At 52.7% G+C, this 13586-nt stretch overlaps 1 protein-coding gene across 2 annotated transcripts in view; it reads right to left on the bottom strand.

Annotated features, from left to right (window-relative positions):
• The window catches only part of RAP1GAP2 (RAP1 GTPase activating protein 2), a 203587-nt gene that overhangs the window by 54224 nt on the left and 135777 nt on the right, over nt 1-13586 (bottom strand). For both annotated transcript variants that reach the window (XM_053662728.1, XM_053662727.1), the window contains 5 exons: nt 11073-11108; nt 6473-6517; nt 5663-5695; nt 5097-5309; nt 3842-3945 (listed from right to left, as the gene is read on the bottom strand). In XM_053662728.1, the coding sequence (XP_053518703.1) occupies nt 3842-3945; nt 5097-5309; nt 5663-5695; nt 6473-6517; nt 11073-11108 (431 nt within the window). The remainder of the gene's footprint in view (nt 1-3841; nt 3946-5096; nt 5310-5662; nt 5696-6472; nt 6518-11072; nt 11109-13586) is intronic.

Below are 13586 nucleotides of genomic sequence, written 5' to 3'. Positions count from 1 at the left end.
AGAATAGTATGGGAAATATAGAATCTAAAGAACTTGAGACACATGTTCATGAACTAAAGGGGGGAATGGTGGGGGAGGGGTATGCAGGGTGCAGGGGAACGGAGGGGGGAATAGAGCAAATGTAATGGCATAATCAATTTAAAAAAATTTTTTAAATAATAAAATAAAATAAATTTCTTTTGGGCCTTTTTTAGTTTTCTTACGTGATTTTCCTAATTTCTTTAGAGATTTTATTTATTTATTCTTGAGAAAGAAGAAGAGAGGGAGTGAGAAAGAAAGGGAGAGAAACACTGATGTGAGAAATCAATCGCCTGCCTCACACATGCGCCCCGACCAGGACTGGCCCACAGCCCAGGCATGTGCCCTGCCTGGGAATCCAACCAGCGACTCTTCACTTTGTGGGATGACACTCAACCAACAACTGAGCCACACCAGTCAGGGCTGTTTCCTTAATGTAACCAGCAAATTTTTCATCTAATTCTGTTGCCTTATTTTGTCTTTTCTTTCATACAGGTTTTTTTCCAGAAGTTTGTCGAAAATACAAAGTTACTAGACAGTTAAATTTTACTTGACTTTCTATAGTAAATCCTTTTCAAAAGGATTATTTCCCCGCCTTTTAAATGCTAGGCTATGCTTTTTTAGATGCAGAATCTTTTCTTTCACTGATTCGTGAGGTTCTTGTTCTTCTTCCCCATGTTTAAATTTGAAAAGGAAGAAATCTATTCAGGCTTGTTATTTGTTTCCAAATTGTGTGTCAGTTTTTCTGGGCTACTCTCAATGGCACACACAGGCTGTTAAAACAGTCTTCTCAGGTTTTAGGCTGAAGAGCTGGTTGTCGAGAGACATCGATCAAATAATCAGAAGCCTATGAGGAAGGAGGAAGAAGCTCAGACAGGGGACAAGGAGTCACCGCCAGCAGGAAGTTTCACCTCCGCATAATCCCTTCTCTGTGTCTGGTAAAGCAGGGCCAGCTTCTTTTATGCCTGGTTTTCACTTTGGCCTGGCCACCACTCCGAGGGCATGATGGGTCTGTCCAACTTGCTAGCTGGTGTATTGGCTTCTCTCCGCCACCCTATCCACAGGCTTTCTATCTGCGAGAGCCACATTTGAGCTTGCCCTTGGGCTCCCCGTGGCAATGATTTCAAACACTGTTGGCTCAAAACAACCAGTGATTCCATGTAGAAAGACACTGACTATTCCAGGGTGCTCCTTCACTTCTGAAGAGCACAGGACTCCCCCCAAATCTCCAATCTCCTATATTCCCACATGCCACTGCTTTCTCAGGAAGGGGAACTGGAATTCAACTTTCAACATCCCTACATTTTAGTCCTAACTGCCCATTAGGTCACCAAAAAAATCAGCGTGTTACCACATTCCTGGCATCTTTCTCTCATTTTCAGGCCTGATGCAGCATTTCAGATAGGAAACAGTATGAGAAAAAAAGGTTAGATCCTGACGTTTACCTGTCGTCTGACTCAGAAACCCTACCCAACCTGGGTCAGATTTTTATTAAGAAAAAAGATAACTCTCTTTACAGAGGTTCACCTAGCTCAAAGTCCTGTTTGGACATGAGGGTGCAGGTAAGGCTCCCTCAGAAAACTGGCTCTGGTGGTTTAATGGATTCGTCCTTGCCTTGCCAATATGATTTTTAGGCAGGTGAACCTCAGTTTAAAAAAAACTGCTTCAATTTTTAATTAACAAATTTTATTAGAAGCATTCGGAATGCCGACAAAACAGCTACAACCTTTTTTGCCATTAGATTGGTATTCGGTTAACAGAACAACATTGATTTCATATAAGCTGCATCAGAGACACCTGAAGATGAAAATCACGTTCTCCATGAACAACTAATCCGTGCAGAGCACCAACAAGAGCCTGCTTTAACCCTCCCCGCCAAGGCACAGCCTGTACCAGGCCAGGCTCGTGGCTGGTAGGCCAGCAGGACAGGGCTATCTGAACACACACTCGTTAATGCATTAACTCTGCAAAAACAGACACTGTGCAGTTTAAAAACACTCTTACCCAGCCTTACATTTCCATTTTTTTCTTTAAAAGGAGTGAGTTCTATACAGGGGGTTAAATGCTTTATAGACAAGAAAAAAACTGCACTAGAAGCAACTTATTCATCATCTTCATCTTCCTCATCTTCCTTCTCTTTCTTCTTTTTCCTGCTTATTTCAGCCTTGTCGGCTGCCTCCTTTGCCACATCAGGCTTTCCTTCGGCTCAGCCTGCAGCAACACCCTTCACGGATTCCTCCTGCAGCGGAGCCGCCTCCCCTTCCCCAGGCTGCTCGCCCCACAGCCCTGATTCCCTGTCTCTCCCAGCTGCTCCACAGCACCACTCGTGGATGGGCTGGGACGGGGTCCTTTGATTTTTGGACGAACCAAGGAGACGAACAAAACAAGAAGGCTGGAGGAGGCCTCTTGGGTGCTCCGGGATCCTTCAACTGCTCTCTCGTTTCCCCTTCAGGAGGGATATTAGTCTTCACTTCTCTTTCACAGGGGGCCTTGTCTGCCCTTGCCACATATCCGGATTTCTCTTCTCTTCAGCAGACATGCTGCTCCATCTCTCTGAGGACTTCTCAGGAACTCGGAGAAGCTGCCTGAAGCATCTGGGTGCTTCTTCTCATGCTCCTCTCAGCGAGTTTGCACAGAGAAAGCATGTGATGACATTTTGCCTCTCAGCTTCTGAAGATCTCCTCAGCCTATGTTTAATCACTTTTCTCCCTGCCACCTGACCCCAGGAATCTTGGAACAAGAGGCGAGGGAAGAGGTGGCACGTGCCTGGGGCCACCAGGGTGCCCTCCTTCCCAATTCTGTGGGACTTGCCAAAGGAGAAGCTCTGTCCAAAATGGGGGCTGGCTCCTCCTACAGCCACCAGCCCAGAACTAAATCGCTTCCTTTTTAAATCAAGACCAAATGGGTGCCACCAACTTTCTGGTACCAACTCACTTCTCCCATAGCAGGGCTGTGTCCCTCTCTCTTCCCATAGTTATCTCAAAATTTGGGCAGAAAAAAAAATGTTATGTTCTTTTCCAAATACCTTCAAGGACTTTCAATTCAATTCAGCCAATAGGGACTGGGAGCTGGAGTGGTTCACAGCCCTCTGCTAAGCTCCAGCACTTGGCCCTGACACTTGGCTGCCCTGGCTTGTCCGCCAGCCCACTGGGGACAGGCGGGAATAGCACACTGGCTCTGTGCTCCCACAGCATCCCGTGCCAGCACCAAAATAATACCTGTGACACACACTGAAATCCTGTTTTCCTCTCCCACTAGACCGTAAGCTGGTAGAGGAGAGGGACCACACGGCTCAGCCATCCCTGCAGCCCAGGCAGCTAGCACAGTTCCTGGTGCAAAGAGGTTGGTTCCACAAGACAAGTGAGTCGAACCAAACAGAGACCAGTTCCAGTTCCCGCCCATGAGGATGTCATCACCCAGAGAGGTCCCCGGCTTAGCTGTAAATCAGTGCACCTGCTGTGGCCATCATTCTGTCTTGAGAAACACAGCTGCTTTGGGATTTATATTTCCTGTCTGGACGCACACCATGGGCAGTGTTCTGGCAAACCCTCTCCCAGGAGGATCTGGCATTGTGTCTCCACATAATGAGCCGTCCCTATTTTTTCTTCCCATCTTCCTTACCGCCAGAGACAGGCAGGTGAGGGTGCACTCTATGGAACCTTGAGACTGTATCAGCCAGCTGGCATAAATACCCGGTCCCCCTGCCTGGCAACTCCAACACTGCCCGTCAGTTGCCCCCTGCACGCCCAAACAGGACTGGTCAGACTGGTGTTTCTGGGTGTCCGCCACGAGGGGTGTGGCCTGCACAGCGCAGCAGCCCCACCTGAGAATAATCCGAAGGTACTCAATGCCCTCCGCCTCCTCGCACTTGATGGACAGGAGCAGGTTCCCCAAACTGCTGCCGGTGCAGTAAAAGTTTAGATGATCCTGCAAACAGAAATCAGGTGGTGTTAGCAGGAAGGAGGGGGACCTTCTAGGGACCATCCCCCCAAATCACCTCCTTTACCAGGAGTGAGAAGCCCATAGCACGTAGGAAGAGAAGGATGCCACAGCAGTGGCTGCTACAGATGAGGAGGGAGAGGCGGAAGAAGGGAGAGAGGAGAACCCCCACCACCAAGTGCACGGGCCGTCTGTGCCAGGCACTGAGCTAAGGGCCGTTGTCTCCTTTAACCCAGACCAGAACTTCATGGGGGAGAAAGCACCACCACCCCCGCTTCACAGATGGAGAAAACATGTTCGGGGAGGTTAAGTAACTATCCAGGGTCACATTGCTGGTACAGGATTCAAACCCACACCCGTCTTGACTGAAGCTCAAGTTCTTCACACAGTGCACTGAGTCCACTCCAACGCTCCCAGGGGGCGGCCCCTCCAGTTCGGACTGTCAGTGAGAATAAAACTAGGAGGAACCCTGGTGCCTCTGCCCACGTGGAGCAAGGAGATCTCTGGACAGTGGGGCTCCCCCTGGCTCAGGGGGCCCACCCAGAACTGCTATATCAGGCTGGCATTTTAACAAGGCAGGGGGCAGCAGGGGGGCAGCAGGAGGGGAGGGTGGGCCCCGCTCCATCTCCATCCTATGAGACCCAGGAAAGCTGACTTAGGCTGGAGACTTCCAAAATCTGCCCTCAGAACTTCTGGAACCTGGCAGGTCTGAAGGGCAGAATATATTTGAAGAAATGAAACTGTCACTGCTAAGCAATTGGAGGCTCACAGCATATCATCCAGTACAAGCACCCAGGGACCAGCTTGAATGTGTGAGAGATTTGTACTGTTTAGATGGAAACAGACACTTCAAGGTGTGAGAACATATTTTTTCCTTCCACCCTCCTTCACCCCCCAAACACTACCCATTCCATCTCCGAGAACATTTGCTGGAGGTGGTCCCCACAAGGGCCCATCACACTGTGCCTTCCAGACTTCTGCAAACCGGGAGCAGGGCCAGTCAGGCCTCCCCAGGGTGGACAGAGACTGGCAGCATGGAAAGGGTGCAGAGAGGGGCAGGTGACACTGGAGAGGGACACTGGGCTCCCCACACAGACCCCCTCTGGCAGTGGTGCTTCCCCGGGGCCCCTCAGCCTCACCTGCCCTAGGAAGTGCCTGCGGTAGGCCCTGGCTTCACTCTTGCACTCGAGCTTGTAGCCGAAGGTGCTGGGGCTGAGGCTGTCTTCATCCTCCTCCTCGCAGACGCTGCTGCCCAGGGAGGTCGGCGTGCCCACGTTCTCTGGGTCCTCGATCCAGTAGCCCCCAAACTGGGGCAGGACGACCAGGGGATATGGGCCTCCCTTCCCCACAATCTGGAGGTAAAGGGAGTGTCTGGCACTGCAGCCTGCCCTGGGTCTTCAGGGGCAGAGGAGGGGCCCCAGGGGTGGGGTGCCCCCACCTCTGAACCTCTCCATGGAGGGCACCCCCACACATGAGGCCAAAGGCAATCCTATGAACCCCTCCTGCGAGCCCCACAACAGCTCCAACCTCAGCACTCCCAATGTCACCCAGAGAAAAAGCTGAAGTCACACAGGGGCAAGGCCTCAGGCCTCAGGCTGCAGGTCGCAGTCCCAAGGCTCTCGCCCCATGGGGTGGGACAGGGACCCCATCATCACCATCAGCGCCCCCAACCCTGCCCCGGAGACAGGATCCAGGGGGCTCCTACCTCGTCAATGCTGGGGTACGGGATATAGTCATCCTACAAGACAAACGTGCCACTGTTAGTGCCACAGTGCCCAGCAAGTGTGACCACTGTTTCTATCGGCGCCCCAGGTCCGGGGAGCAGGTGTGCTGGGGGTGCCTGGCAGGCACACGAGGGCTTTGGGAGCAGCAGCGGGAAGAACACCAGATGGATGAACAGCCCAGAGGCAGCTCTGGGCTCGGGCTTTCTCATGAGGTTGTCCCCAAACTGGCAGAACCTGAGTGCAAAGCGGCTGGCAAAAAAATGCAGCACACAGAGAAGGAAGATGCAGCACGCGGAGCAGGAAGATGCAGCACACGGAGCAGGAAGATGCAGCACACGGAGACGCTGAACTTCACCCCCCCCCCACCCTCCTAGCTTCTCACCCTAGGAGGCTGCCACAGGGAGCCGGCCGTGGCCCACCCAGCACCCCCTCCAGGAGAGGGGGCTGACCTCCAAGTGAAACACTGCACCCCTGAGCCCCAGACATGGAACCTGAGCTGAGAGCCGACACTGCTGGAGCCTGGGCCCTAAACGCCGCGTGTGGTTCCTCTCACGGGAGCGGAGTGGAGGAGCCAGCCCTTCGGCCTCCCCGAGGCCTCCACCCTGGCCTGCTCTGAAGCGGCCCACCGTGCCCTCAGCAACAAAGCTGCGGCCACTTGAGTGGCTCTCGGCAAAAACTGGAGTTGGATGGTGTAAGACAGAGACCCCAGCATGCAGGCCGTCCCCCTGCCTTCCTCTCACACGGCCCCCTCGCCGGGCCCGCCTGGCTGCCACCTCACCCACCCAGCCCACCTTGTTCTTCGGGGGTCCCGGCTTCTGCTCTTCAAGCTTGATCCCCTGCAGAAACAAGGAAAAGAGGATCCATAGAAAAGCAAGGGCCACAGAACAAAGACCAAACAAAGAGAGTTCCTTAGAAGCACTTGCCTTAGCTGGCGGTTAGTAATAACAACAGCAATGGCTGCCATGCACGGGGCCCTTACACGTTACACACCTTGTCACTCTCAGACCTCACAGCGGCCCAGGTGAGGCAGCAGGTCAGGGGGGTAAGAGATGGACTCAGCCAGACCCCAGAGTTCAAATCCCAATACTGTCACTTAGGACCATATGATCCTGGGCAAGTCACAAAACCCCCCTGTGGCTCAGTGCTCCCATCTGTAAAATGTGAACAATAAAGGCACCTACTATGGTGGTGAAGGTTCAATGTAGATAACACGTTAAGTAAGCCCCTGAAAGAGTGACTAGAATGTAGTAAAAGCTGTGACTTATTATTGTCACCAGGCCGGCTGTGTTCTCACCGTGGTGCTACAATGGCTCCCCAGACTCTGAGGGTGAGGCGGGAAGCAAAATGAGAACCACGTCTGCGGGGGTCAGAGCCAGCACTCCGGACCCCACACCACACCAGCTCCACCCCCACCCCCAGTGGGAGGTGCCACAGGTGGCAGACGGGTGGCCTGGTCCTCATTCCGCCACTGTCTTGCTATTGGTGACCCTGGACAGCGTTGAGCCTTGTGCGGCCTTCACAGCTCCATTGTGAAATGAGGGCTCTAACGCCCGTCCTCCCACCTGCCGTCGTGTGGCTGAAAGACCGCACTCCATGCGGAGCCTGGACCAGACGGGCTCCCGCAGGCTTCAGGCGTCAGGAGGACTCCGTGCTGGGGAACAGGGCCTCGGCCTGCAGTCGGGCTCCGACTTAACTGGGTTTTGTGGGTGGAGAGGACACGGTGTTCCCACAACTGTGTGTTAATTTATAAATCCCATAAGGGTATGAGCTGGTGGGACAACTGGGAGAAACTGGTCCCCTCTGGGGAGGAGAGTTCCGGAGCAGCCCCTGCCTAACCATATAACACAGGGGACTTGAACCTGCCACGCCCACCCCTTTGTTGTCTCCTTTGAAGCCCTTGGCACCTCTCCAGGAATGAGAAAACTGAGGCCCAGGGAGGAATTTGCTCGCCTAATGTCACACGGCTAGCAAATGGCAGAGCCTGGCTGTGAAGTCAGGCCACCTGACCCCCAAGTGCATGACCAAATCCCACAGCTGGTGGAGCGCAGGGCTCCTGCTCCCTCAGTGGACCTAGACCTCGGCTTCTCAGGACTTCTCTGAGCTGAGTCACCCCACAGCGCTGGTCAGGTGGGCGTGGGAGGGTCTCTCCCACTGGAAAGGTGCTCCTCTCCCCACAGGGAGAAAGCCACCCGGGTGGGCCAGCAGACTCTGTCCAGGCAGGCAAACTGAGCAGATGGGGAAGGGGGTGACGTCAGAAGTTTGTTTTGTTTGTCCTGCATTAGCTGTTCCAGCCTGGGAACAGCCCCTGGGCAGGAAAACTACAGCCTCCCGTCCCCGCCCCTCCCCTGTGACAGGGCCGCCACCCCACCACCTGGGCCCTCTCCCCTACTCGGTCTGTCATCCTTTGCAACAGGCACTGTCATCATCTCTCCTCCCCCCCAGCCATGAAGAAACTGAGGCTCAGAGAGGTAGAAGGACTTGACCAAGGTCACTCAGCTAGAGAGTGTCAGGGTCAGAACCCAGAAAGGAAGGGTGACCCTGGCCTCTGTTGCTTCGCAAAGACTGCGCCCTTCTTCAAAGGGCTGGGTCAGGAGTCCCGCACCTCAGCTTCAGCTCCTCACAATTCACAAAGCGCTTTGGGCCTCGGTCTCCACAACAGCAGCATGAGGACGGAGGGCGCCCACACGTAAGGACAGAATCGGTCTGTGCCACCAGCTCTGTCTCCACCGGTTCCCCATGTATGAGCTCCCTAAACACAGGAGTTGGGAGCCATGGGCCCCTCCGAGGCTGCGACACAGTAGGGACCTGAACACTGGGAAGTCCGATTTAACTCCCAGCAGCCTCAGCGGACACGAAACGGTGAACCACCCAGGCTGTCAGTGGCCGTGAAGAGCCAGAGGGAGCAAAACGCCAGACTCCTGCCCTGCAGGGGCTCCCAGTCTGCTTTAGGAAGTCAAGCCGAGCAGCCTCAAAACAACAGAATAACACAAGGCTGGTCAAAGAGGGCTGAATTACGTGCTGAAACAGAGAAACAGGGCGCTCCACTGGGGGAGGGGTGGCAAGGGATGGGTGGCAGTGGGAGAAACCAGGGAGGAGGCGGGGTGAGCTGCCAAACCCCTGCTAGCTAGTGCCAGGATTCCATGGGCTGGGGTGAGAAATCCCAGCTTTGCTCTGGGGAAGAGCACTTCATTCACCCCAGTTTCTGGCTGCTCGCTGTCAAGGTGAATGCCGTGCTTGTCTCCACAACTTGGCTGTAAGTTCCCTGAGCGCCTACAGATACACGTGAGGTTAGTCTGTCGTCCACACTCTGCTGGGCACAAAGGAGGATCTTAGTGACTTGCTCACAATAACGACACAATCACTAATAATACTTTCCCCCTAAATGGTCCCTCCCCTTCCACGTCCTTAGGGAGACCTGCCTTTCCAGCGAGGACCTCGCTCACAGCAGCAGCCCCTCAGGAGCTCCACCTGCATCTCAAGACAGCAGTGGCTGCCCTACCCGCCTCACTTCCTAGACCTTCCGGGCCAATTCCTGTAGAAAGAACCCTCCTTCCTTGGGCCTGGAGCATCTGCTCTGGGTAAAAGGCATGATATAATGACTAAGCCTTCTGGCTCTGAGGCTTCTCAGCAGTCATGAGCCCTCGAGTATTTAATATCTCCGTGCCTCAGTTTCCTCACCTGTGAAATGGGGATGATGACGACAACAACAGTGTACCTACTTCCTGGGAGCCTTGTCAAGAAGAAACGAGATGACATCCGTCAATCTCTGACCCCAGACGAGTGCTTAAAATACATGTGCTATTACCAGTATGCTCTTCCCACTCTTCTACCTGCACCAGTGAAACCTTCTGGTCTTCTCCCCTTACCCCCTAGCGCATTGCCAGGTCTTACCTGTGAGCCCTCCTGACCCCTTGGTGATGAGGAATTACAAAGGCCCCCCAAATCCACCCTGAACACTGATTTCTAAGCAGTGCCTGCCAAGTATTCACACACATATTGTCATCTCACTTCATCCGAGCAACAAGGGGGTACTGTTATTCTTATTTATTTATAGAAGCCAGATACTGGGATTTGTCCTAAGAAATACATATGTTGGTCTTCATCCCATTCCTGGCACAGACCCCCAGCAACCCGGGGAATTCCCTGAGCGATAAGTTCGATGAGGGCATTTGGCAGCACTTCTATTATAATATTTGGCCTTTCGTTCCTGCAACAGCCCCTGAGCCATAAAGGTGAAAGGATTGTTATTAGTGAGTTTGTGTTAATGAGGTGACTTTGGGGACTTTCCTGAGGATGGGAGCAGGTTCAGGGGAACCAACCACAACCAAAGGGCTGGAACTTTCAGTCCTGCCCACCCCCAACCTCTGGGAGGGGAGAGAAGCCAAAGGTTGAATCAATCAATCAGTCAGTCGTGCCTAAGTAATGAAGCCTCCATAAAATCCAAAAGGATGGGGTTTGGAGAGCTTCTGGTGTTGGTGAGCCACAGGGAGGTTTGGGGAGAGCGGTGCACTCAGAGGGCGGTGGAGCTCTGAGCCCTCCCACCCCCCGCCCTCTGCATCTCTCCCGTCTGTCTATCCCTGAGTTATATCCTTTTATAATACACCAGTAATCTAGTAAGCAAAGTGTTCCCCTGAGTTCTCTCAGTCACTCTAGCAAATTAATTGAACAGGAGAAGGGGGGTCGTGGGAACCTCCAGTTTATAGCCGGTGGGTCAGAAGCACAGGTGACAACCTGGACGTGCGACCAGCATCTGAAGCGGGGCAGCCTGCGGGCAGCGCCCTCACCCTGTGGGACTGGACACTAACTCCAGGTAGAAGGTGTCCTCGGAGTTGAGGGGAATGGTCGGACACCCAGCTGGTGTCGCAGAATTGTTTTGTGGGGTGGGGAAAAACAGCCACTCGTTTGGCGTCAGAGTAAGGTGAGACTAGTGTTGTGAGCAGACAAAACACAGGAGCGAGAGGCTCAAAGAGCGGAAGGAATTTGGCAAGCTGGTGTTAGATGCAGAATGTGAACGCAGGTCTGCCTCACCCACAGCTCTGACTCCCAGACACAAGATGAGTCTCCCAAGAAGGGGCTTTTTTCCAGGCCTTCTTCCCAACCCATTCTAGGAATGTCACTCAAACCTTCCCCACGTTTGTGGGGTTCACAGCATCCATCTGCTCTGCTGGGGGTTTTGCTGTTTCTCTTCTCCCTGTTCTTCAGGCTGGAGCCACCCCAGGACCCTTGGTGCCATTCAGCACGGAAACTGCCTCAGGTCGTCCGGGCCGAGGGCACTGTGAGTCCTCTCTCCTCTGCCCCCCCCCCCAGGTCCCCACGTTCTGCCTGTGGGTTCGGCCGGGGTGGTGTCCTCCCCACCCCAGGGTGCGGCTTCCCCACTTTGGGGATGCTCACCTGCATTTTCTCCAACATCTCGAAGAACTCCGCCGACTGAAAGACACAAAAGGAAGAGAATATGGGGCGTCAGCCCGCAGGTCTGCAAGCGTACACAACCCGGGGTTTCCCCAGAGACAAAACATATTGGGACCAGGAGAGAAGGTCGTTGATCTCACCTTCGCAGAGCTGGAGGGCCAGAACACCCCAGGCAACAAAAGAGAAAATAAGACAGTGGACTGGCGAGTGACCCCACTCAGAGCAGTGCTCCTCTCCATCAGGACAGAGGACCCTGTGGGGCCTCTGAAAATCCAAGTTCCCCCAAACACCTGCCAGTCCTGGCAGCTGGCCCCCAGCAGGACGGTGTTTGGGATGTTTTCAACCCGACGGGGTTCAAGATGTCCACCCCAGGCGCTTGCTTTTCTAACTGCTTTGCCAACAGAGCCCTCCATCTCCTCGTACGAAATCTCACTTAGGTCTCTAACGTATAAAAACAATGAGCCCGGGCCCGGGGCTCAGGCAGTTAAAGTGTCATTCTCTTCGCTGAAGGGCTGCAGGTTCGTTCCCTGGTCAGGATGCTCAGAGGAGGCAGCCAATCCCTACTTATTTCTCTCTCATACCAACGTCTCTCTCCCCCTCCCCCTCTCTCTAAAGTCAGTGGAAGCACGTCCCTGGGTGAGGGTGGATAGAGAGATAAAATTAAAGCAGCGCCACTCTGGCCAGGGCAGCGGCGGGGCTGGAGCCCTGCACGTGCCGTCCCCGCCTGCCCCTATCGGGCGCTGAGCGCGTGAAGCCAAGTCTGGAGCCACTGAGCAGCAGCCTCCCAGGGCCTCAATGGGTTACCTTAAAAATCTAAAACTACGTAAATCCAAATCTTTAACCTACTTTGGTGCCACCTTTATAAACTCCAGGGAAGACGAAAAGGGGGGAAAAGAAGTGGCATGAAGGGGTGAGGGGCTGAGAGCTCCATGGCTCCCTCCGAAGTTTCCCTGCTTCCCACTCGGTGGTAACAGCCACACCTTCACGGCCCACCTCTGGGCCCTGGTAAGCTGTGAGTGACTGTGTGCCCAGAACAAACAGTCACCAGGAAAAATAGGAAAGACTAGAAAGCAGAGATAAGGAGGACCAAGTATATGCCCTTGTCACTTCTTCACGCAGAGGGAGAGTGTCCAAATGCCTTCCCCTGCACCAACGTCCGAGCCACCTGGAGCCCCTGCCGCCCTCAGAATCCTCAGAAAAGAACCTCTGTGGTGGGGACCCCTGGGGTGAGACCCAGCCCCGCTGCTGGCTCCACGTGACCGCTCCCGGGCTGATGCTGACCCACCAGCAGGTCAGGTCCCAGGGTCGGAACCCCCACGTGTGAACATATAGGACTGACAAGCGAGGGGCACCTGCACAGTGTCCTTGACCAGAAGCAGCCACAGAACACCCAGCTCCCAAATGTGTCCTTCCCACAGGCTCTGGCCATTCCTACCGATTCCAGTCTCCAAGAGACCAAGCTGACAAGGCATACAGAACCTACATCAATCAGTAAGGATAGAAAGAGTAATAGAAAGAGAATAAGGAGCAGAAACATCAACATTTTAAGTACACAGACCTCGGCCCCAGCAATTCCACTTCTGGGAGTCTATGCTATAAACACAGTTACACATATATGCAAAGGTAGATACAATACATGTTCTTTGTAGCACTGTCTGTAACAGCAAGAAACAGAAACAATTTAACTGTCAATCTGCAGGAAACTGGTTAGAATAAAATACAAATGCTATGAGCAACTACGTGTCAATAAATTAGATAACTTAAATGAATTGGACAATTCTCAGCAATACACAAAACTGACTCAGGAAGAAATAGAAAATCTAAAAAGATGTACAATTTAAAAAAAAGAGAGAGAGAGCCCTGGCTGGTGTAGCTCAGTGGATTGAGTGCGGGCCTGCAAACCACACGGTCGCTGTTCGATTCCCAGTCAGGGCACATGCCTGGGTTGCAGGCCAGTTCCCAGCAGGGGACTCATGAGAGGCAACCATACATTGATATTTCTCTCCTTCTCTCCTTCCCTTCCCCTCTAAAGATAAATAAATAAAATAATAAATAAAAAATTAAAAAGAGAGATTCAGTTAGTAATAAAAAATGACCACAAAGAAAAGCCCAGTCCTGATGGTTTCAGTTGTGAATTCTACCATTTAAAGAAGAGTTAATGCTAATTCCTCACAAACTTTCCCCCAAGTAGAAGGGAAAATGCCTCCCAACTTATTCTATGATGCTGGTTTACCCTGACACCAAAACCATCACAAGTAAAGAAACCTACAGACCAATATGACTTGTGAATATAGATGCAAAAATTCTCAACAAAATACTAGCAAGTGGAATTCAGTAACATATAAAAAACAATTATGCATCATGACCAGCTGGGATTTATCCCAGTAATGCTAGGTTGGTTTAACAAACAAAAGCGAATGAATGTAATATACCACAGAACAGAATAAAAATAAAAACCACATTATCATTTCAATAGACATAGAGAAAGCATTTGAC

Source organism: Artibeus jamaicensis, unplaced genomic scaffold, assembly GCF_021234435.1.
Source record: "Artibeus jamaicensis isolate MK-2021 breed Jamaican fruit bat unplaced genomic scaffold, CSHL_Jam_final contig_2790, whole genome shotgun sequence".
Lineage (NCBI taxonomy): Eukaryota > Metazoa > Chordata > Mammalia > Chiroptera > Phyllostomidae > Artibeus > Artibeus jamaicensis.
The sequence above is the reverse complement of the archived record's forward strand: the minus strand, read 5'-3'. Positions and strand labels throughout refer to the sequence as shown.